Source organism: Sus scrofa, chromosome 18, assembly GCF_054392235.1.
Source record: "Sus scrofa isolate SSC_HxYL_T2T_F1_AM1 chromosome 18, Sscrofa_HxYL_maternal_Yorkshire_Landrace_v2.0, whole genome shotgun sequence".
In the NCBI taxonomy this organism is placed as follows: domain Eukaryota; kingdom Metazoa; phylum Chordata; class Mammalia; order Artiodactyla; family Suidae; genus Sus; species Sus scrofa.
The window spans coordinates 15,060,426-15,083,702 of NC_139400.1; the positions used below are offsets into that span (position 1 = coordinate 15,060,426).

The 23,277-nt window shown below is 56.7% G+C and overlaps 1 protein-coding gene and 1 long non-coding RNA gene across 30 annotated transcripts in view; both read right to left on the reverse strand.

Moving 5' to 3' along the window:
• AGAP3 (ArfGAP with GTPase domain, ankyrin repeat and PH domain 3) overlaps positions 1 to 23,277 on the reverse strand; it is a 63,456-nt gene that overhangs the window by 36,083 nt on the left and 4,096 nt on the right. For 3 of the 29 annotated variants that reach the window (XM_085005103.1, XM_085005099.1, XM_085005095.1), the window contains exons 2-4: positions 22,211 to 22,313; positions 21,683 to 21,752; positions 20,442 to 20,595 (exon numbers count right to left, since the gene is read on the reverse strand). In XM_085005103.1, coding sequence (XP_084861229.1) covers positions 20,442 to 20,595; positions 21,683 to 21,752; positions 22,211 to 22,239 — 253 coding nt within the window. In that variant the 5' untranslated portion in view covers positions 22,240 to 22,313. Of the gene's footprint in view, positions 1 to 20,441; positions 21,085 to 21,682; positions 21,753 to 22,210; positions 22,314 to 22,789; positions 22,917 to 23,277 lie in introns of those variants that run through there. The other 26 variants (XM_021078868.2, XM_085005112.1, XM_085005107.1 and 23 more) reach the window with 14 other exon arrangements.
• LOC146394887 (uncharacterized) lies at positions 7,259 to 17,670 on the reverse strand. The gene is made up of 2 exons (XR_014833555.1): positions 15,342 to 17,670; positions 7,259 to 10,958 (listed from the first exon to the last, which is right to left on the reverse strand). It is a non-coding gene; the product is annotated as an uncharacterized LOC146394887 (long non-coding RNA).

Genomic DNA, 23,277 nt, shown 5'->3' on the forward strand with positions numbered 1-23,277 from the left:
AACTCCTGAGAGGTACTGTTAATCTCCCCACTTTACCGATGAGGAATCTGAGGCACAGGTGCCAAAAACTTGCCTCAGGTGACAGCTGGTGGTGGAGGCTGGCAATCCAACCCAGGCCAGCTGTCTGGCCCCGGGCCTGGTGAGATTTCTGCTGACACAGAAGCGCATCTTACAAGCAGCCCCGACCTAGCTTCCTTTCCTCCCGCCTGGCACCCACATCAGCGTGCTCCAGCCTTGCCCTTCCCAGCCAGGGACCCTCCTTTCCAAAGGACGCCCCCGGGGGTTCTTCCTCACCCACCTTCCAAACAACCTTCTCCAACTCCCACTCTCGCAGCCCTGGATCCGAACCAGGGACGGATGCAGGTCCACAAGCTAACCCCCCAGGCGCGCGTGGCACTTACAAAGGAGAAGCAACCCCGACACACAGGTAGGGTGCTCTCTGGGGCTGACGGGCCCTCGGCACACCTCCCGATCCCGCCACGTAGCCAGCACAGAGGGGCCGGGCCACCCTCCGGAAGCGGGAGGTTTGTCCGCCCCTGGGTGACCCCTGTCTTCCCGAGCCCTCAGGTCCCCGGCGACGCGTGCTGAACGAACATCCTACTGAGAGCCATGCCTCCCACAGCCCAGGACACATGCCAGACCACCGGGCTGCAGCTCCCTGGGGGCACCGGGCTGCCCCCCAACCCCCGACGCAGCCGATTCAACTGCACGGTTTTCTTTTAAACACCAGCAAGCGCTCCCAGCCCCACCAGTTCTCCCGCATCACAGAGCAACGAGGAGTCAGAACCTCGGTGAGGCTGGCAGCAGTTGGGTTTCGGGCCTTCTCTTCCTTTTTTTTAAATGCTTGTGACAAAGGCTTCATGGGCGGAGAAGCAGGACTCAAAAAGCCCAAACCCCATGTTGTCATGAGACTCCTCCTTCTTCTGTCTTTCTTCTCTGCTGTGCCAGGGGCAGAACCCGAAGCACGAGCTGCAGATCCCAGGGGGCGGGGTGGGCACAGCCCCACCAGCGATGCGGATCCCGCCTGCTGGGCCATGTCGCCCTCTGCGTTCTTTCTGTTCAGCTCCCCGATGACCTTGTTGGGCCAGCTGTCATCCTCCTCGTTGCCCCCGCCATCCAGGACCTTCTTTTCGTTGTTGCTGTTGTTGGCTGCACCTGCAGCATGCCGAAGTTTCAGGGCCAGAGCTGGAACCTGCACCAGAGCGGAAGCCAGAACCACAGCAGTGACACCACTGGATTCCTAACCCGCTGAGCCACCAGGGAAGTCTCTTCCAGGATCTTTTTGACATCCTTGCTCCAGGGAGGCACTGCCCTCGAGATGGGCAGCAGGTAGGAGGTGATGTCGCACACGCAACCTCAGTGCCGTCAAGGACCAAGACTTTCACTTTTTTTTTTTTTTTTTGTCTTTTTGCTATTTCTTGGGCCGCTCCCGCGGCATATGGAGGTTCCCAGGCTAGGGGTCTAATCGGAGCTATAGCCATCGGCTTACGCCAGAGCCACAGCAACGCGGGATCCGAGCCGCGTCTGTGACCTACACCACAGCTCACGGCAACGCCAGATCCTTAACCCACTGAGCAAGGCCAGGGACCGAACCTGCTACCTCATGGTTCCTAGTCGGATTCGTTAACCACTGCGCCACGGCAGGAACTCCAAGACTTTCATCTTAATTTTACTCTCATCTTGTCTTCACCCTGATGACTCACTGACCCACCAGCCGGTCAGCTCTCAGGCCTGGACCCCCGGGGGCCATGCCATCACCATGAAACAGTGTCAGGGGACCCTGGTGACCACGTGGGGGCTCACAGAGGAGACTCAGAGGGAGCTCTGTAGGCTGCCAGGGCCACGTGGCAGTCCAGAGACTCCCCACAGGGCCCTTGGCTGCAAGATGAGAAGGACGCAGAGGTCAAGGTCACATGCAGAGCTGCTGTGCTCCACGCAGCGCTGACACCACAGGCAGGGCTGACCAGGAGCCCCCTGGCAGGACCCTCCCCAGAGAGCCAGGGTCCCGGTCTGTCAGCAACAACTGTGCAGCCGGGATGACACGCAGGGCAGAGGCAGAGGGTCCCTACAAGCCATCTTCACAGATGCCCATGCACAGCCTGGAGACCCCACGTGGGCCGGTGTCCTCTGCCTCCCCTCTTGGCATCTTCACCTGTGCTCCTCTGTGCACCTGCCTCACTCAGCCCACTTCCTCCCTGAGGCATCGGATCTGAGCTGCCAGCTCCTACCCCAACCACGCCAAGCCCGCACAGCTTGGCCGGGCAGCCAGGGGAAGCCCACCAGCCACAGAGTCTGTACGGAGCTGTGGCTAAGCCACAGGGGTGGCTGTGCTGGGCTGCAGAAAAGGAAGAGGCAGGATGCAATTTGCAACAAGGCTCCTTGGATTAAAGGATGCAAAGACCAATAGATTTGCCATATAAAAATAAAGTCCTCGAGTTCCCTGGTGGCCTAGAGGTTAAGGATCCAATATTGTCACCACTGTGGTGTGGGTTTGATCCCTGGTCTGGGAACTTCGGCATGTGCAGATGTGGCCAAAAAATAAATAAAGTCCTGAATGATTTTTTAAAACTGTGACAATTCTAAGGGAAATATAACTAAAGAGAAGCCAGCACCTGGAAAAAAATGTCACTATGCGAATGGGTTAATATCACTAGTAACATACAAAGCACACAGACAAAACACATAAAATCTCAAAGCAAGAAAGTACGAATGGGAGTCCCCCGGTTGGCACAGCGGGTGAAGGATCTGCTGTTGTCACTGCTGTGGTGCAAGTTCAATTCCTGGCCCAGAAACTTGTGCAGGCCACTGTCATGGGCCCCCCCAAAAGAAAGTACAAATGAAAGCACTCACTCTCACGTGGGACTCAAAGAGCTAGAAATCAGAAATGACGTTCCAGGGAGTTCCTGCTGTGGCTCGGTGGAAACAAACCCGACCGGCATCCATGAGGATGTGGGTTCAATCCCTGGCCTTGCCCAGGGGGTCAAGGATCTGGTGTTGCCAAGAGCTGTGGTGTAGGTCACAGAGGCAGCTCAGATGCGGCCTTGCTGTGGCTGTGGTGTAGACCGGCAGCTGCTGCTCCGATTCCACCCCTAGCCCGGGAACTTCCGTATGCCTCAGGTATGGCCCTAAAAAACAAAAGTTCTACTTCTCACCTATCAAAGCTTAACATGACTTTTGTGTCTGGGAGGCCCGAGGCTGGGAAGCTCATGTGTGATCTCTCTTCCCCCCAGCTTAGCCCTTTGCCCCTCGTACTAAAGCCATAGGGACACCTACAGAGCTTGTCTGACATGGACATAAAGATCAAGGCCCAGAGAAGTCCAGCACTTCCAAAGAGTGAAAAGCAACCAGAGAGTCCACTAAGGAAATAACGGAGTAAGTGACATGTCTCCAATGGTGGGACATCATACAATCACTTAAACTAACACCCACAGAGGAGTTCCCCATGTGGCGCAGCGGAAATGAATCCAACTAGTATCCATGAGGATGCGGGTTCGATCCCTGGCCTCGCTCAGTGGGTCAGGGATCCAGTGTTGCTGTGCGCTGTGGCGTAGGTCGAAGTCGCGGCTTGGATCTGGCATGGCTGTGGCTGTGGCGCAGGCGGGCAGCTGTAGCTCCCATTCGACCCCTCGCCTGGGAACCTCCATATGCCACAGATATGGTCCTAAAAAACAAAACAATAAAATAAAAATAACATCTGCAGACTTTTTTGCTTAGCACGGCAGCAACATTAATAATCTTTTTTTAAAAAAAGAAAGGAGCAAGCTACAGCTCCCTGGGGGTCTAGTGGTTAGGATGCGATGCTTTGACCACTGTGGTCCGGGTTCAAACCCTGGTCTGGGAACTGAGATTCCCACATCACGCCTCTGCTTTCCTCTGCCAAGAAAATAAAATAATAAAATAAAAACAAAAAAGCAAGATACAAAATTGTACGCAACATGGACCCACGTAAAAACCACGCAGGAAAAGGATCATCTCGAAATGAGGACAGAGGCGGGCGTCACAGTCAGAACCCACAGTGACTTTTTTTTCCTGCCTTTTTCTGCTTTTCTTCAAGATGTGTATTTCACTGTTTCCTAAAATGTTTGTAGAGAATATACTACTTTCGTAAAAAGAAACGCCAACAGAAGACCATTCCACCTGCGGGTGAGGGCGGGACAAGGGAAGAAATGGCTCGCCAGCAAGACGGGTGGGTTCCAGCTCGCCGGCCGCACCCTCGGTCCCCAAAGGCCCCCGCGCCTCCACATGTGCAACCACTCTGGGTCGGCACCCAGACCCTAACGAGGGCTCACGAGAACCTTCCACCTCCAGCTCCGGGTGGACTCAAAAGAAGAGAGTGGGCTGTGACCAATGGAGTAAATGTACACTCCGTCCATCCTTTGAGAATTGCATTTCAGGGTAAAAAGGCACATGCGAATCACGCTCAGAAAGCTGCCCTTGGCCCTCGGCCCCCTGCCCTCTCCTTCACATGGAAGCTTCCAGAATGAGTGTCCACTCCCCATCAAGATCCCAATGCTAGGACTTGACCTCGAGCACTTCACCACAGCAGCCAGCCTGGGCAGCGAGGAGCAAGTGCTTCTGGAACGCTCTGGCAGCCAGCCCTGGTCCGTGGGTATGGGCCTCGCTCATGCTTCGGGATCATCGTATTTCGCAGTACATGTGTCCCATCCATCACCCAGCCCTCTCCCTACTGAGGGCCATTCAGGTTGCTTCCTTTTTTTTTTTTTAACCTCTACAAGCAAGGCTGTAATCAACACCTGTATACCTGTGCGTTTTCTTTCCGTGGATTACATGCTCCAAAAGAGGACAGCTGGGTTCGAAGAAAAACATCAATTTTTCATGTTCATAGATAATGGGTGATTACTTCCCCAAATAGGAGGCAGCAACTCATCCCCTGGTTCCCCCACCAGTAGCATACGAGGACGATGCCCGTTCTGCCGCTCTCCCCAGCATCTCAAGTTACCAGCTGGCTGGCTTGCTTGCCGATACTGAACAAAGAACCCAGTACCTCGCTCTTCTGACTTGCATTTCCCCGAGCAGTCTTTGTTGTGTTTTGTTTTGGGCCACATTGGTGGTATGGTGAAGTTCCCAGGCCAGGGATCAAATCTAAGCCACAGCTGTGACCTGCACGGAAACTGCAGCAACGCCGGATCCTCGACCCACTGTACTGGGCTGGGAATCGAACCCGTGCTAAGAGCAGCCAACTGAGCCGCTGCATAGACAAGGCCAGATCCTTAACTTGCTGCACCACTGCAGGAACTCCATTCTGAGTATGCTTTTTTTCTTTTTATGGCCACAGGCATATGGAAGTTCCCAGGCTAGGGGTCGAATTGGAGCTGCAGCTGCTGGGCTACATCACAGCCACGGCAACACCAGATCTGAGGCACATCTTCGACCTACACCGCAGCTTGTGGCAATGCCGGATCCTTAACCCACTGAGCAAGGCCAGGGATCAAACCCACATCTCATGAATGCTATGTCAGGTTCTTAACCCTCTGAGCCACATCAGGAACTCCCCTCTGAGTATTCTTAAGGCTAAGCACCTTTTCACAGTCATCAACAATTTGCATCTCCTCTTCTCTAAACTGGCCCTATTCTTTGCCCACTTGTCTTTAGGGTTTAAAAAATCTTTTTTTAACAACTTAGAGGAACTCTTTGTTATCACAAGCATCTCAATCACTTATCTGGCATATGTACGTGCCAAGCAAATTCTCCTACTCTATTCTACAAAATTGCAATTAAATCTGTTAAATTTGTAATTGATTCTAACATCTGAACGGCCGCAACAACAAAAATCCACGAGGCAAGAGGGATCCCCAAAAAACAGTCGGGGTGGGGGTGGGGCTCTTCTCCACACAGAAACCAGCTAACACTTGCAGAAGAAAAGTCCAGCGGAGAAAATCGCCACATGGTGACACTAACATGACAGATTTCAGCAAGATCACTGATGCCTGTGGAAACCAGTGAATGAAAGCTGCTAGGAGCAGTTTATTTCCGAGCTGCAGTGGTTCACCCCACAGATTACCTGTGAATGACAAAGGCAGAGGCAACCGACCTCCAGGATTCCAGGTCTCCTTAATATCACTACCAGCGGGGCCTGATGTTACACAGTCAGAGGGATTCCTGGGTTTAACCTGGATTTCATCAAGCCCCTGGACCTCACTTCGGGTCACGGGCAGCAGGGGGAGAGAGGAACAAGTTAAACAGCGGCCGCAGCACCCAAATTGGAGCATGACCTTCTAAGAAACCCAGCCCCAGAGGTCCCTTGTGGTGCATGCAGCGGGTTAAGGATCCAGCAGTGTGTCACTGCAGCAACTGCCAGGGCGTGGGTTTGATCCCTGGCCTGGGAACTTCCACATGCCATGGATACGGCCACAAAAAAAAAAAAAAAGAAATAAAAAGAAACCTGGCCCAGATTCCTCAAGAGTTTGAGTTCCTGTACCATTCTGGTTTGGAAAAATAAAAATGTTATATAAGACATTTGGGGAGTTCCCTGGTAGCTCAGCCACTTAAGGATCTGGCGTGGTGGCCACTGCTGTGGCTGGAGCCAGTGCTGTGGTGAAAGTTCAATCTCTGGCCCAGGAACTTCTGCATGGCGCAGGTGTGGGGAAAAAAAAAAAAGCTATTTGGGGAAAAAAGTAAGGACATTTGGTTATGGATGAGCTTTTCAGTGATGGCTGAGAATTCCCGCTCATCTTCTTAGCTGTGACACTGGTATTATTTTAGGGGGAAGGTCTGACTGCTGAAGTGCTGGGGGCACGCAGGGTGGGGGGGGGCATCACGGCTACAACTACAGCCCATCGCCTCCGCCAAAAACGTGTATGTGAGAAAGAGAGAAAGCAAACGGGCTGAGTGTTAACCCTGAAATATTTCAAGGTGGTCATTTTGCAAAATAAAAGACTCCCCAGGGTGGGGGGGAATCTATCATTCCTTCCCTCTATAAATTCTGGGTTTCCTGTCTGGCTTAAAAGGATCCCTCTTATCCCAAGATTGGACAATATCTTTAATTTTTCTCTCTTTTTTTTTTTTTTGTCTTTTTAGGGCCACACCTGTGGCATATGGAGGTTCCCAGGCTAGGGGTCTAATCGGAGCTGTTACAGCCGGCCTACGCCAGAGCCACAGTAACGCCAGATCCGAGCAACGTTGTGACCTACACCACAGGTCACGGCAACGCCAGATCCTTAACCCACTGACCGATCAAACCCGCAACCTCGTGGTTCCTAGTCGAATTCATTTCCGCTGTGCCACAATGGGAACTTCCTTTTTCTGTTTTTTTGTTTTTCATTTTGCTTTTTAGGGCCACACCTGTGGCATATGGAGGTTCCCAGGCCAGGGGTCAAATCAGAGCTGCAGCTACTGGTCTACACCACTGCCACAGCAACTCTGGATCTGAGCCGTACTTCGACCAACACCATAGCTCAGGGCAACGCCAGAGCTTTAATCCACTGTGTGGGACCAGGAATCAAACCCGCATCCTCAAGGATACTAGTCAAGTTCATTACCACTGAGCCACAGTGGGAACTCCCCTCCTGTATTTTGAAAAGCTTTATCTTTGGCACAGTGCTGCAGCATATGCAGGCTCAGCCCACAGAATCTGAGACCACATTTCCGAGGTCCAGGTCCAGCCTCTGCCACTGTGAGGGGAGCAACCTTCGGCAAATTCCTTAACAGCTCTGTGCCTCTTTTCAGTTCTGTTCTTTCTGAGAACACCAGATCTGATCCTGCCACCCTCAGCTCAGAACCCTGCAGCTCCCCAGCACCCGCAGCAAGAGCTGTCAATCATGCGACATTTGCAGCACAAACAAAGTGTTGGAGTGTGGGGTGGCACGTTTGAGCAGTTTAAAAACACACTACGCCAGCAATGTTGATAATAAAATCACGACTCCAGTAAAACAGTGTCTCGCGGGGCCTATGGAGGCAGCCAGGCACGCCGCAGCGCTCCACCCCCGCCCCGCCGTCCCTCCACGCTGGGGCGCCCAGTAGAAACCCCATCGAGGCCCTGGCACATGGCACGTTCTTTCAGATACATGATGTTTCTTGGGTGCCAACTCAGCATCACCCAGCCCGTCCTCTCCTGCTCAGAGCAGAGGAGCCCCGTGCACAGCCCACTCCCAGCTCGGCTGCCCCGGGCACTGCTAGGACCTGCGCCCTGCTTGCCAAAGACATGTTTTACCCTCGATCAAGTGCAGGGGCGCCCTGGGAAGGAAAGGCTGGGGCAATGGCCAAGGCACCCAATACCGGCTTCACAAGAGCCTCCTCCTCCTCCTCCCACTCCCAAAAGATCCCAGGCCAGGGATGGAACCCAAGCCACAGCAGTGACAATGCTGGACCTTTAACCACCAGGCTGCTGGGGAACTCCATCCACCCTGGCTTTCAGGACCAAGAGATGAGAGGGCTGGATGGCCCCTTACTCTCCAGGATGGATTTTCTCTTGCAGACAGAGAAGGATTCCCTACCGGGCCTCCCGGAGCCCCTGCCCCTCAGGGGGTCTGTGTTAAGCTGTTTGGACTTGAGTCAGGGTCTCCATGTTTCTGGCCCTGGTGCCCCCAAACTGGACCCAACTGACTGCCTCTGACCTGCATGGGGCCTTGCCCCCCACCACCGTGCCCACAGAGGCCCACGATCACCAGGCAAGGGTCACACAGTTGCGCTGGAACCTGGCCGAGCCCACATGCCCTGGGGCAGGTGGCGGGGTTTAGGGCCTGAGCCGACTGAGGGTCAGAAGCACGCGCCAGAAGGCAGACACTGTGCTCTGAGAACCTCTCAGCTCTGACCCAGCTCTGACCCCTCGAGGAGGGAGGAGGACAGAGAAACTGACGCACTGCCGCCCTCCTCCCAGTCACCCCAGGCGGGGCCCGAGCCAGGGGGCGAGGCGGAGGGAGGCAAGGGCCTGGGAGAGAGAAGCTCAGCCCCCTCCTGCTCTGCTCCAGGGGCTGCAAAGCTCACCTCAGGTGCCGGACAGCCCACAGCCCCCCTGTGCCCTCTGCTGCCCGGGGCAGCAGGACTGCCAGGCTGGGAGGGGGCTCCACCGGGCCCTGGAGGGGACAGAGCAGTGTGATACAGGCCAGGGCTCCCTGAGCGACCTCCAGGCCTGACAGGGCTCCTGAGCCGGTTACAAGGCAGGGAGGGCCCTGGTCATTGGTACCTGCCAGGCTGGCCCTGGGCTGGGGGCCCAAGGCCTGCCCGCCACTGGCTCAGCATCAAGAAGGGAAGCAGCAAGCCAGGCAGACACCACCTCGGGACAAACGCCAGCCAGGCAGAGAGCGCCCTGGCCCCACAAGAGACCAGACTAGGGAACGCTGGCGGAACACCCAACAGAGCAGGGCGTTGAACGGGAAAGGTGGCCCCGGGGGAAGCAGGACAGAGGCAGGTTTAGATCCCAGCTCTTTGCACCAGTGAAGGGCAATAACGGCTCTGGAAGGGCTGCTGTGTGGCTCAGGACCCACTGCGAGTGGCACAGCCCAAGGGTCACAGCCAGCAGGGGACAGGGGGCCCAGGAAGGGATGGGAGGGTTCAGGACGGCGTGTCCCCCCAGAGGGACAGGCTGGGAGAGAATGGGAGCGCTGCAGGACGACAGCCCCTCTCTCCTCCGGGTTGGCTAGAGGGGCTCAGGACATCCCAGCCCAGATGTCACCAACGGCCTGCCAGCCCAGGCCATCGGAGCTTCCCCACTGGCTCTCTGGACAAAGGTTAACAAGCAGGGGCTGGAGGAGATCTGGGGTTTATTGCTGCAACAACAGGACGCTCCTTCCTGGGCGGCTCCACCGCAGTCTCCTCTCTAAGTGGGGGTGAGGGGAGGGGACGGTCTCCCTAATTCAAGGCTGGTTGTGGGCTGAGGGGTGGAGCTGCGAAGAAGCCAGCAACCCGGGCTGCTGGCTGAGAGGGGCCTTACTCTGTGCCACATGTTTGCCAAGAGTACGTGTATGTTTATAGCCTTTCCGCATTACTCAGCACAAAGACAAAACACAAACCAAAAAAAAAAAAAAAAAACATGCTTACAAAAACAGCTCCTACCTAAAACGCCAGGATGGGGTGAGGGGAACAGCCTGACATCTGCTGGTGACACATCCCGGCACCACGGCGGTGGGTTGCAGCCGAGGGGCACAGGGCTGGCAGATCACCTAGCCCGCCTCTCCTCTGTGACCTGACAGGAGGCCACCGTGAGGCAAAAGGGCCTGGGGGCCCCACCAGCCCTGCTGCCGAGCAGTGACCTTGAATCTTGGGTCAGTTGCTTCCATCCTTGGCCCGCAGGGCAAGGGCTGGGCGGGGCTGCCTGGTCCACATCCCTGGTGCGCTATTCCCTAAAGGGGTGCAGCTTGCGGTCCAGCACTGGACCCCCCAACTCAGCTGGGGGGATCCGCGGCAGATGGAAGGGCCTCTCCCTGCCACCTCCCCTCCGCTCACCTAGTTCCTCCGGCTGTGACTGTGACAGTCATGGGAGGGGGCAGGCGGGGACACAAGGAGAGCAGAGCAGCAGCCACACGGGATGAACCCGCCAAACCAAGTGACGAGAGCCACACTGGGGCGCGGGGCCAGCCCGGTCACCATCAAGATGCTGACAAGGGAGGCCTGGACGTGACGCCCCCAGACAGTAGCCCCCTCCTCCATCTCCTTGCCGGAGAGCGAGGCCCCGGCTGGCTCCCCACCTTTCACCTCGAGCACAACTGTGCGAATTGCGAGGGTCCCCCCACGCCGAGCCCAAGAACCCTCAGCAAGAACACATCACATGGCCAAGCCCTCTCAACAGGGTACTTCTAGGTTTCAAGAAAATCCATGGTGACAAAAAGCTGCAAAGAATGGAGTATCACTTTTTTTTTTGTCTTTTTAGGGCCGCACCTGCAGCACATGGAGGTTCCCACGCTAGGGGTCGAACTGGAGCTACAGCTGCCAGGCTACACTACAGCCACATCAACTCGGGATCCAAGCCACGTCTGTGACCTATCCCACAGCTCACAGCAACGCTGGATCCCCAACCCACTGAGCGAGGCCAGGGATCAAATCCTGGATACCAGTGGGGTTCTTAACTCACTGAGCCATGAGAGGAACTCCATACGGTATCTCATTTTAAATTCCTTTTTTTTTTTTTTTTTTTTTTTGTCTTTTGTCCTTTTAGGGCCGCACTCGTGGCATATCGAGGTTCCCAGGCTAGGGGTCTAATTGGAGCTGTAGCCACTGGGCTACACCACAGCCACGGCAACGCAGGATCCAAGCCATATCTGCGAACTATACCACAGCTTATGGCAACGCCGGATCCCTAACCCACTGAGCGAAGCCAGGGATGGAACCCGCCACTTCATGGTTCCTAGTCGGATTCATTTCTGCTGTGCCACAACAGGAACTCCTTAAATTCTTTATATTAATTACACGTGTAAATAATATATTGGACATATTGGATTAAATAGAACACATTATTAAAATTAATTTCACTTTTTTTACTTTCTTCATATGGCTCCTTGAAAATTTAAATGTACACGTGACTCACATATGTAGTTGGTGCTGAATTAGAGGAAATATTTTCATCGACAAGCAAACAATCAACTGGAAGTGATGGTGCGTGCCTGTGTGACACAGTGCTCGTGAGCAGCTGTGGTCCAGGGTCCGCGCCCATCGGCTGGAACTTCTGGCAAACCCAGACCTGGCACCCCTGCTGGCAGTGGGGGGTGCCTGCCAGGCTAGACCAACTCACCCCAAACTCTGCTCCTCTGGTTCTCCCGCTTGGCTTTGGGAGCATGGCTGGAGGACGTGCGGCTGGAGGAGCAGGTCTAAAAGCTTTGCAAGAGTTAACATACTTTACGCTCCTTCACTTGAGCAACAAGGAAGCCAAGGCACAGACAGCTTCCGGAACTCACCCAGATCACACAGCTCCTGAGAGTTAGGCATTTAAATCAGGGCAGCCTGGCTCCAGAGCGACGGTACCCACTACCCCGAGACAGAGAAGGAATGACACCCAGGCTTCATTTTACGTCTTCCAACGAAAAACCATCTAGAAGGGTCTAGACGCAACAACAAAGACAAGGGGGGTGCTGCAGAAGCACTGAAAGCCGCCGAGTCTTCACAGCACTTCTCACCGAAGGGCCTTCACTTAGGGCCTGTGTAACACAAACGTCCGCCGGGCAGGGAAGGGCATCGGCCCTCCCTGGAAGGGACCACACACAGAGGAGGGGCTGAGAGCTCCCACGGGAGCAGAGCAGGAGCCTCGAGTGGGGTCCAGACCTCCTGGCCACCTGCCCAACCCCCACCACCACAGACACACGGAGGGGCCGTGACTAGGCGCGAATCCCACTCTATGAGCCAGGCTCCAGGTTCGCAAGCCATCAAAACATCAAATTAAAAGGCAAAGAGAAAGTGCTCTAGGCGGGGGCATCAACAGAGGCAAAGAGAAAGAAAATACACACTATAAACAGGCACAAAAACAGCAAAGGCACATCCCTCTGGAACCATGTGGTGTGGGCTCACTCATCTCAGTGCCGAGAGGACGCTTGGCCAGCTGGGCCCGGGGCCCCAGGAAGGCCTACCCAAGAGACTAAGACCTCCAACAAACGGCTGTGTGCGCCTGATCGACCCCAAGACATTAAAACTGTTGGGAGTTGCTTTGTGGCGAAGTGGGTTAAGGACCTGGGGTTGTCACTGCAGCAGCTCAGGTCGCTGCTGTGGCTTGAGTTGGGTCTCTGGCCTGGGAACTTCCACATGTCACCGCAGCGCACCCCAAAAAAACCCCAAAGACTGTCTTACCCAGAATAAAAAAAAGAATAACAAACCAAGAGAAAGATGAATAAAGGATATGGACAGAATTGAACCAAATATAAAGGACACACAAAATTTGGTTTAATGCTGACTCTTCACTAGCAGTCAAATACACACAAAATAAAACCACCACAAAAATCATTTCATCATTTCTCTTTCTCTATCAGGACAGGAACGGCCTTCCTGCAGAGAAGTGTATGTAGCAAAAGTCCCAAAAAGTCCTACTTGCCAACAGCCCTACCATGTTCTTTTTCTTGGGCATCTGTCCAAAGGAAATAGACAAGTGTGCAAAGATCTATGTCCCAGGAGACTGGGATCGCATGCCCAGCCCTGCGCGGGGCACCACACAGCCTCTCCAGATCACGACGGCACGTCCCGGGGCACTTGCTCTGTGCCGGGCCCCACCCTCGGCACCTGTCGCGCCCCGCTCCCTCGAGTTCTTATTAACCCCCGTCTCACCCGAGGAAACAGAGGCCCAGGACCTCTTCAATGAGCAGCCCTTGGAAGGCTCCCGGGCAGCGCGTGTCCCAGGCTGTGAGCAAGAAGTCGGTGCTCAGAACCTCACACTGAACAAAGCCCACGCTGCCTGGACCAGGGATCCAAGGCCAGAGAGCCAAGACCAAGACGGCCCAGATACTCGGGTGCGGGATCGGGGCGGGCTGTGCAGATGCGACCAGAACTCAGTCCTGGGGGACAGGCCCCTGGGGAGGAAGGGAAGGTGTGACCCTGTGACCTGGCGAGTTCTCACTGCCAGTCAGCGGCAAAACAGGCACAAGAACCCAGCTATCCTGACTGCCTGGCAGGGAGCTGCCAGATGGGGGGATGCAGACAGTTGGGGGTGCAGCCAGGGCGGCGGGGGCGGGGGGGCATGAACACAGAGGCTGTTCATGACTCAGAGTCTCCAATACCCTTTCCCCAGCGGAGTATTTTCCATAGAACTCTCACTTTTGCTGGAAAACGTCAGTAACATCATCGATCACGGAGTTGTAGGTGGTAGGTATGCGTGGGACAGAAGCAGACCGGAAGGATGCACATCAGACAGACAGACAAGAGCAGGAATGGGGCAGGGAAGGGAACACAGGCTTCTTCTCCTTCCTTCCACATCTGAATGTGCAATAACAAGTATGCATTAGTTTGTCATCTATTTAGGAGTTCCCTCGTGGCTCGGTGGGTTAAGGAGCCAGCATTGTCACTGCTGTGGGTCTGGTTACAGCTGTGGCTCAGGTTTGATCCCTGGCCTAGGAACTTCCACATGCTGTAGGCATGGCCAAAAAAGAAATAACTTAAAAAATAAACACATATTTAATTTAAATGTGTTAAATGTTCAAATACTTTGAAGTGTTTCTTTCTTTCTTTTCTTTTTTTTTTTGAATTTCCTTTTAAGCCCGCACCCACAGCATGTGGAAGTTCCCAGCCTAGGGGTCCAATCAGAGCCTCAGCTGACAGCCTACACCACAGCCACAGCAATGCCAGATCCTTAACCCACTGAGCAAGGCCAGGGATTGAACCTGTATCCTCATGGACACTAGTCAGATTCTTAACCCACGGAGCCACAGTGGGAATTTCTTAGAGTGTTTCTTGATCAAATATCTTTCTTCTACACACAAGGTCCGCGCTGCTCACAGGAGGGAAAGACCCCTCCAGGAGCTGCCGCTCAGCTGGGGATTTAAGACCTGCAGAAGAAAACTGGCAGGAAGAGCTCTGGGTCGAGGTCAAAAGCCTGCCTTGGGGACACCCAAGAGGGTTGACTGGGCACCCAGCCTGGCCCAGCAAGGCTCAGGCCATCCCGTCTGTGCGAGGGGAAAAGCGCCAGGCTTGAAGCTGGCAAAGCGAGTCAGGCCCCTGGCTCTGCAGCTCCTTGTGGGGCCTTCGGGAAGTGACTCCATCGAAGTCCTGGGCTATTTCATTTGCAAAACGGAGATGCTTCTGGCACACCCGGGAAGACCGCACAGGATTACAGGGGTCTCAGGACGATCTCTGGCAGGCAGGCAGGCAAGGAATGTGACCCAGGAGAAGACTACACAGCCCAGCCGTGTCCCAGGTCCCCTCCCCTTCTCGCTTCTGTAACCCTAGTGCTCAACTCCAGGCTCCAAAATCAGCTGCCCCTCACCCTTGGCCCACGGAGTGGCCAGCTAGGTGTCAGGAGGAACGCGACCCAGTTCAACTCACCTGGAGCTACAGGCATGTTAAAAAAAAAGCCGGGGGTGGGGGGCGGGCAGTTCCCATCGTGGCGCAGCGGAAATGGATCTGACTACATCCATGAGGACGCAGGTTCCATCCTTGGACTCCCTCAGTGGGTTAAAGGATCCGGCGTTGCCACGAGCTGTGGTGTAGGTCAAAGACGCGGCTCGGATCCTGCGTGGCTGTGGTGTAGGCCAGCGGCTGTAGCTCTGATTTGACCCCTAGCCTGGGAACCTCCACATGCTGTAGGTGCGGCCCTAAAAAGACAGAAAAAAAAAAAAAAAAAAGATTTCAGGGAGTTCCTGTTGTGGCTCAGCAGTAATGAACCCAACTAGTATCCTTGAGGATGCTGGTTCGATCCCTGGCCTAGCTCAGGGCATTAAGGATCCGGCACTGCTGTGAGCTGTGGTGTAAGTCACAGATGCGGCTCAGATCCTGTATAGCTGCCTGTAGGCCAGCAGCTGCAGCTCCCATTCGATCCCTAGCCTGGGAATTTCCATATGCTGCAGGTGCAGTCCTAAAAAGACCAAAAAAAAAAAAAAAAAGAGAGAGAGAAAGCGAGAGCAAGAATGGGGCAAGCCAAAGGGGCCCGGCCGGGTGTTCGGGCTTTGCTGTGCAGGGACACAGGCATTCTCAGGGCTCCAGGTCTGCCTCCCCCAGCCTCAGCTCCCCCAGGCTAGGGCCCCCATCCTCCGTCCACTCCGGAGGTTCTGAGGCCAGAGGCTCACCAACAGCTGCTAAAGAGGGCTTCACAGTCAAGTGCACAGCCGTGAGGACACGAAGAGCTCACTAATCCACGTCTCCTCCCTCCGGGTCTCCGGGTGGCCCTGCTCCCTCTGATCCTGTCTGCAGGGCACCATCTCAAATGCCACCTACCTTACGGCCCCTGCTCCGACCCTTCCATGACAGCCCACCTCCCCCAGGCCTAAGTGTCACCTCAAATGGTGCCCTGGAGTGCGGCAGGGCGTAAATACATGAATATGGAATAAAGCGTTCCAAACGCCCAGACCAGGGGCCTCCTGTCTGTGCCCCATGGACTCAAGGCTCCAGCCATGCAGACCAGCCAGCTGCTCCTTGAAGCCTGCAGTGTGCCTCCACTGTCCCTGCCATCTTTGTAAACCTGTTTCCTCTGCACCGAGCATCTCCCAGCCCCCACGCCTGGCACACACAATCAGTTAAAGAAATAAATGGCAAAGGAAACTGCTGGCACGTGCCAGCCACGGGGTACTTAGGGGTAAGGATTGTCTTATCTGTACAGTATCTTCCAGCTGGCAGAGCGCTGGAGTGAACGACGGCTCAATGGTTGGTGGTGGTGGTGGGGGTGACCCACTCACTGCCCCCCGAGTTCCTGCAGGCTTGGGGTCTTGATGAGTCTCCCCCAGTCTCTAAATCTTTGCCTTGTTTTTCTTAAAATCTGGGCTTCATTCCTGCCACTCCCACCCCCCACCTCTGCACCTCGTACAGGCTGATCCATTCACCCTCAGGGTCCAGAGTTCTGGCTCGGGCCCTTCCCTCCCCACCTGCGTTCCACTGTGCTAGATGCAACTGGGCCACACAGTAGGCGCTAAATAAATCTATCTGGAGCAAATACAGCTTTCCCCGGCCCCTGGCACCCACAAGGATCTCCTCTTCTTCGGAATTCCTAGAGCTCTTTTGTGCCAAGTCCTAAGTAACCAGCCCCAACCAGGCACCCATTCCCTACACCAACTAATCACCAAAATGGCCTGGGGATGTCGCAAATGCAGATTCCTGGGCCCCCATCCCAACCCACCAAATTAGATGCCTCAGAGGGAGCTTGAGGCATGCGTAGTGGAGCAAGTTGCACGGTGGGTGTTATCAGCCGGCTGGGGAACCGCCCCCCCCCCCGCCCCCAAGGAGCAGGAAGAGAGCAAATGAGCCGAGGAGAGAGCGTCTCTGTCTCCAAAATGGGCACAATTTTCTCTGCATCACGGGGCCGCCACTAGGATCTCAGCAAAGGACGCAGAGGAAGCAGCAGACAGATGCTAAAGCCCCAGGCAGGCCGAGCCTGCAAGGAAGGATGTGGCTGCTGAGGCCGCCCCTCCAGCCAACCCCCACAGTTCCAGGCCCCTTTTCTGTCTAGGCTGGCTCTGAACCTGAGTCCTAGAATTCACCACTCCCGGGGCACACAGAGGCAGGCAGACGGTGCCCCATGAATGAGGGAGAGTCTGAAGGGTTAGGCCAGCCGGGCGCTGGACCATCCAAGAAACTTCACTGCTTAACTCCCTTGGGGGGACACCAAGGGCCACAGGAACAAGTCACGTAGTTGACAAAGCCAGGTTCCTGCCACAGCAGTAGTCACCCTTGACCACGGTCCGCTTCCAGGACCTCCCTGTGGGCCTCCCCTCAGCAGACCCCTCCCCAGGGCTCGCATGGACTCAGGGGCCAGCTGGCCTTTCCAGGCCACCTGCTGGGCCCCCAAGGGCTGCTCTTCCCAACAGTGCATCTCGGCTCCCGTTTGGTCTGGCATCCTTGTGTTCTGCATGCCCAGGCTGTCCCCTACCTGGACCGAGGCCCAGATCCTCCGCAGCCCTCTTTCTAGGACACGACCAGGACACCTGAGCGAGTCCTGGGAGCTCCCCTCCCTGCCAGCCGGCTCCTGGCTGAGGCCCCGCGTGGGGTCCCCGCCTGTAACGGCTTGGGTCCCTCGCTCCCCTGAGCCCTGCGTCCATCCCCAGCGGGGAGGTCAGATGGGCTGGAAGGCTCCACTCGAGGTGAGCGATCTGTCCCCCTGTCCCAGCTCCTGCTTCTACTTCTTCCGTTTCTTAAGACCAGAGAGTAGACAGGTTTTCGCCTTCCTCGGCCTTTGGTGGGAAAAGGAACTTTTCAAGATGGTCTGCCTGCCTTCAAATCCCGTCCTGAAACACAGGAAAGCTGAAAGTTCCTCTGCTTCCTCCCACCCCGGCCACCGGATCAGGGGGGCTGAGAGAAGCAGAGAGGGGGCAGGAGGGGAAGGTGCCAGGGCACTTCCTCAGTCCCAAACGCATCCTGACCGCATCTCCCGGGTCACCTTCAGAACTGGGACAAACACGCCCTTCACTGAAGCATCACGGAGGGAGGCTTAATACACCCCAGAAAGATGTCACCCCTTCCCACCGAGACGCTCATCCACTAGTAAACACGGGATCAGCCTCCCAGGCGGTGAATGTGTTTATGTAACAGCCTGGACCCAGGTCTGCTGGGCCCTGGCACGGGGGCTCCATCAGGCTCGGAGCGAACAGGGAAACGCCCGCCCAAGAGCCTGCTTTCCTCCTTCTACGGAGAAAGAAGACAGGGACGCTGCTTTGCAGGACAGCAGCAATATGGTTTGGCAGATGGAGAGAGGAAGGATATAGGGCAGAAATTGGAGAAGGAGTTTTCTGGGCTTTTTTTCTTTTTTTCGATGCCTGCCTACAGCAGAAAAGCTGGGGCGACAGAAGTGGGAAAGCAGGGGTGCGGTGGGTAATAAAGATGGGTTCCAGGGAAGAGCCTGGGCGGGGGAAAGGGGGAAGAGGAGGAAGAAAGAGGTGGGAGGCCTTGCCAAGAAAGAGCAGGGAAGCAGGGACCACGAGAGCTGGGAACGGATGTGTGAGGAGCAGCTGGGCCTGGTGACAATGAGACATCGGGTCCCAGGATCTGTGATGGTGCCACCAAGCTTCCAGGCTAAACAGACGGTACATGGGGTACTTCCAAACCGCAGTGGGGAAGTTGGTCACGGGGGAGGGCTCCAAGAACTCAGCTTGGAAATTCAGCTTGTCATGTTGAATTCAAGACGGGGGCGGGGCGGTGAAAAACCCCTTTACATCCCAGAAGATGCCCAGCCAGGCTGTGTGTGTGTGTGTGTGTGTGTGTGTGTGTGTGTTAAGGGAGCTGGAGTTAGATGTGGAATCCTGCTGAATCCTGCCTCCCCCTGCTCCAGACACCCTCCTTCACTCCTCCTGCGGCTGTCCCACCAAGGCTCGTTCCCCTCCGAAAAGAGCAGTGGGGGTGGGGGTGGGAATTTCTCTTACTTTCTCTGGAGGAACAGTGAAGCTGCAGGGAACAGCAGCTCTCCCCTCCCCACCCCTTCAGATTCAGGAGGAAAAACTGGTCATCTTCTCTCTTTGGGGCCCCTGGCTCAGGCAAACGCCATCTCCTGGTCCCCAGCCACACCGATGATTCAGGCCATTTACTCAGATCCATGCTAATGAGTTTTTTCTGTCACCTAATTAGTTCACAGGGAACTCAGCCTTGAGAGGCAAGAGGAGCCCGCTGGGGACATGACAGAAGTCAGACTGAAATCTACAAGAGCAGGAAGCCAGCTCTAAATGGGGTCCCTGAACCCCCCCCTCCCCAAAGACCAAAAGCTCCTTCTTGGCCCATGGGGACCTCTGAAAGCAGAAAGGGAGAGTTCGGGTGAAGGAGCCCTCAGCGCTTCACACACAGAGATAAAGACGAGAGTGTGGCCCCAAGTGTGAGGCCCAAGCAGTGGACAAGCCCCTGACCACAACTCCAGTTCTCCAGCCAGAGGCCCTGCACTCTTCCTGCACTTCCACTAAGGCAGAACCCACCACCTGCTGGCGGGCGACCCCTTTTGAACAGAGCCAGAGGAGGAAGCAGATGGCCTGGGACCAGGCCCATCTGCCCAATGGCGCTCAAAGGTCACCATGCCACTGGGGCCTGGCCCCACCACACCAGAGTCCCCGCACATCTGCCAGCAGCGCGCACCCACTTCCTCAGCCCCTCGGCAGCCGAAGCTCAGGGCCCTAGAGAGCATAGAGAAAGGAGCGCTGGGCAGCGCAGTGCCCCGGGGTTCCAGTTTCCAATGCCTGGTGCCCTGGAGGTTGGTCAGCGCCCAGCAGCCCCGAGCCCGCGCCTCCTTGGAGAGCAGCGGTCGGCGCGCGGCGCCACTGGCCGGGCCGGCGCCTCCCACGCGGCCCGGGCGTCCAAGCCCCGAGCCAGGCCTGGCCCGCGCCCTCCTGGCCGCGGCAGCGTCGGGGGTGTGCGTCGGCAGAGGGAGCCGCGGTGAGCGCCACCCTTCGGGGCCCATGGGCGCTGGGCCCGGGAACGCTGCCATCCACTAACGGGAAGCTCGGATCCACCGCTCCGCCGCGGACAGGGCCGGGGCAGCGGCTGAGATGCCTCTCCGGCAGCGGCCCCACCTCCCGGCCCGCCGAGGCCCTCTGCCGCGCCCACCCTCCTCGACCATGCCTGATCAGACCTGGCCCCAAGCCCCTGGAACCTCTGCGGCTCCGAGCGCACCTGTCCCAGGAGCGACACCACCCACCCGCCCTAGACCTCTAAGGTCAGAACGTGTCCCCTGGCACGGGACCTGCCCCCAGCCCCTCAATGTTCCTGGACGAGAAATGGCGAAGCCTGGCCGCTGGCCCTGCAGCGCCGGCGCTCAGCAAACCGCGTGGCCCCGACCTCAGGCGCGCCAGGACCCCCGACGGGGAAAGCATGGCCAGAACGGGCCCTCAAAGCCCAGCCGGCGCCTGAGGGGCCACCGCGCCCCAGCTCCCGCAGCCCCCGGCTCCGCTCACCCTCGATGGAGATGACGTGCTCCCGGATCTGGTTCTGCAGCGCCAGGTCCTCGATGCGCTCGATCAGGTCGTAGATGGCGTAGATATTGGGATGCACGGACTCGAAACGCTGGATCTCGGCCCGGATGGCCGCCGAGTTGGAGAGCGCGAACTGCTGGGGGGGCCCGCCGGCCAGCTGCTGCGAGGGGCCGCCGCCGCCCCCGGCCCCCGGCCCTGCGCCGCCGAACTGCCCGCTACCCCCCGCGCCGCCGCCGCCACCGCCGCCGCCCCCCGGCGCCGCCAGGCTCGGCTGCTGCTGCGGGCTCTGCCCCCCGCCTGCCTGGAAGTTCATGGCTCCGGAGCCGCGGGGCCCGAGGCGGGCCCGGCCGGGGCCGGGGGCGGCGCTGCGGCGGCGGCGGCGGCGGGCGGGCGCGCGGGGCTGGCGGGGCCGGGACTACGGAGCCGGCGGCGCGGGGCTAGTGCATGGGGCCGGGGGCCGGGGGCCGAGGCCGGGAGGCGCCGCCGCGCACGCTGTGGCCGCTGCTGCCGGGCGCTTCCAGGCGCCGCGATCCCGCCGCCTCGGAGCAGCCTCCCGCGGCAACAACAACGGGACCGGGAGCGCGCGGCCCGGGCCCTCCCCCCGCGTCATGCGCACGCACCGCCGCCCCCGCCGGCTCCGGCACACGCAGCCCGAGCCCCCCTCCCCGCCGCCCCCGCCCCTCGCTAGCTCGCTGGCTCTGCAGCCTCCACCCCCGAGCGGCGCGCTCCAGCCCCAGCGGCCGGGCCCCTCCCACCCAGCCCTGGCCCTTCCGCCTCCTCTCCAGCCCCCACCCACACGCGGCGCAGGGGCCACTCGCTTGGAGCGGACAGCTGCCGGGCCCTCCTCTCGGCCCCAGCTGTCGCTTTCGCCGCCCTGCGCTGGCCTGGGTGGGGTGCCCGATCTCTGGGCAGCGCCCGAACAGTGCCCGGCGCCAGAGGGTGCTGATGAAGGCGGCTGATTGGCCGAGGAGGGTCGCCGGCCCAGGCCCAGCTGCGCCTGCTTTACATCTCCCTGCCTTCAGGGCCATACTGGCTCCCCGGGCCCTGGGCCCCGAGGCCAGTCCAAGCCAGCGTTCTCTCTGGCCCTCCCTGGACCCTCTGTTGCCGCCGCAGCCAGAGGCTGGAAATCTGGGTTCCCGCTTCTATTTCCGTTTCTTCCTGGGAGTTTCATCTGTGGGGCCCTTGGAAAGGACACGTTCAAACAACAGCGTCCCCAGTCTTACCTTCCGGCCTCTCCTAGAAGATCTCCACTGTCCGACTGGGGGAGGATTTGAGGAACGCTGCTGGACCCCACTGGAAGGGGTAAAGAAGACGGGAAAGGAATCGGATATTATGCGTGGGAGGCCCGTGCACCCCATTCAAGGCCCCCAGCAGAATCCAGATGACCAGCTCAATCTTCCTTGTCCTCCCTCCTTTGTCCAGCCTGTGTTCCTGTCCACTCAGGAGCCAGGGAGCTCCCTTCATTGTCCTCCTTCCTCTGCGTCCCCATTGCCAAAGCTGTAGAGGGCTCTGCTGGCTGCCCCCACTCCCTCCTTTCCTAAAAGCCCTAAGAAGTGGCATGTGCAAGGCACTGGCCCCAGTCGCCTGCTGGGACTACACCCCAGTGTCCTCTGGTACAGGTGATACATATCATCCTTTGTACATACCCAGACCAAGCTGGGTCTTTTCCCAGCATAGTCGCCCACCACTCAGCTACCCACACAACTCGACCCCAGTACCAACCCAGTCACCATTGATAAGGTGTCTTGTACCTTGCAAAAAAAAACTGGTGGAAGTTCATCCCAGCTCCTGAGAGATATGGTTCTGCCTGCCTGCTTGACCTTGAGAATGTCTTGCACCCTCTCTGGGCATCATCTGCAACATATAGTGGTTGCACAGAACACCTAGCTTGATGATGTTCTGTAAGTCTTTGTTTAATTTTTTATTTAATTTTTTAAATTTGGTCTTTTTAGGGCTGCACCTGCGGCATGTGGACGTTCCCAGGCTAGGGGATGAATGGGAGCTACAGCAGACAGTCTACACCACAGCCACAGCAACACCAGATCCAAGCCGCGTCTGTGACCTACACCACAGCTCATGGCAACACTGGATTCTTAACCCCCTGAGCAAGGCCAGGGATCGAACCCACATCCTCATGGATCCTAGTCGGGTTCGTTAATTGCTGAGTCACGACAAGAACGCCTGTGTTCTGTAAGACTAAAAGCAATATCTAACATATCTTTTAGATGCTTAATTAGAATTGACAGCAAGAAGGTTGCACAGGTATCTTCCAGCAGAAATGCTAAAGGTAAAGAGCCCTCCAAAGTGTTGCCCTGGCCGCCAGCACCTACCTGTTTGGCTAATCACCTGTCTCTTCTATTAGGAAAGGAGCCACATGCAGGCATAGGGTCTGATTCACCACTGTATTCCCAGCTTCTCATTCCGGCCTGGCACTTAGTATACATTTAATAAATATTTCTAGAATAAATGAATAAGTGGGAGGGAAGGAATGAGAGACAGATAGTTCTGTATGTTATAAATCTAAACAGCCCCAATGCAACATTTGGAGAGCTTGCTCCCACAAGAAGGTATCTGCCTTTGGAACACAGGTTATATTAGTTTTAATTAAGTTTGGCTTATAGAGTTCCCTGGTGGTTCAGTGGGTTAAGGATCCAAGTTGTCAGTGCTGTGGAACAGGATGGATTCCTGGCCCTGGGAACTTCTGCATGCCGCAGGTGCAAGCAGGAAAAAGAAAAAAAAAAAAAAAGACTGGCCTGTAAAATCAAGGATGTGAGATCTCTGTGGCTATAGGAGCCCAGAGAAAGGAGAGAAAAACCCA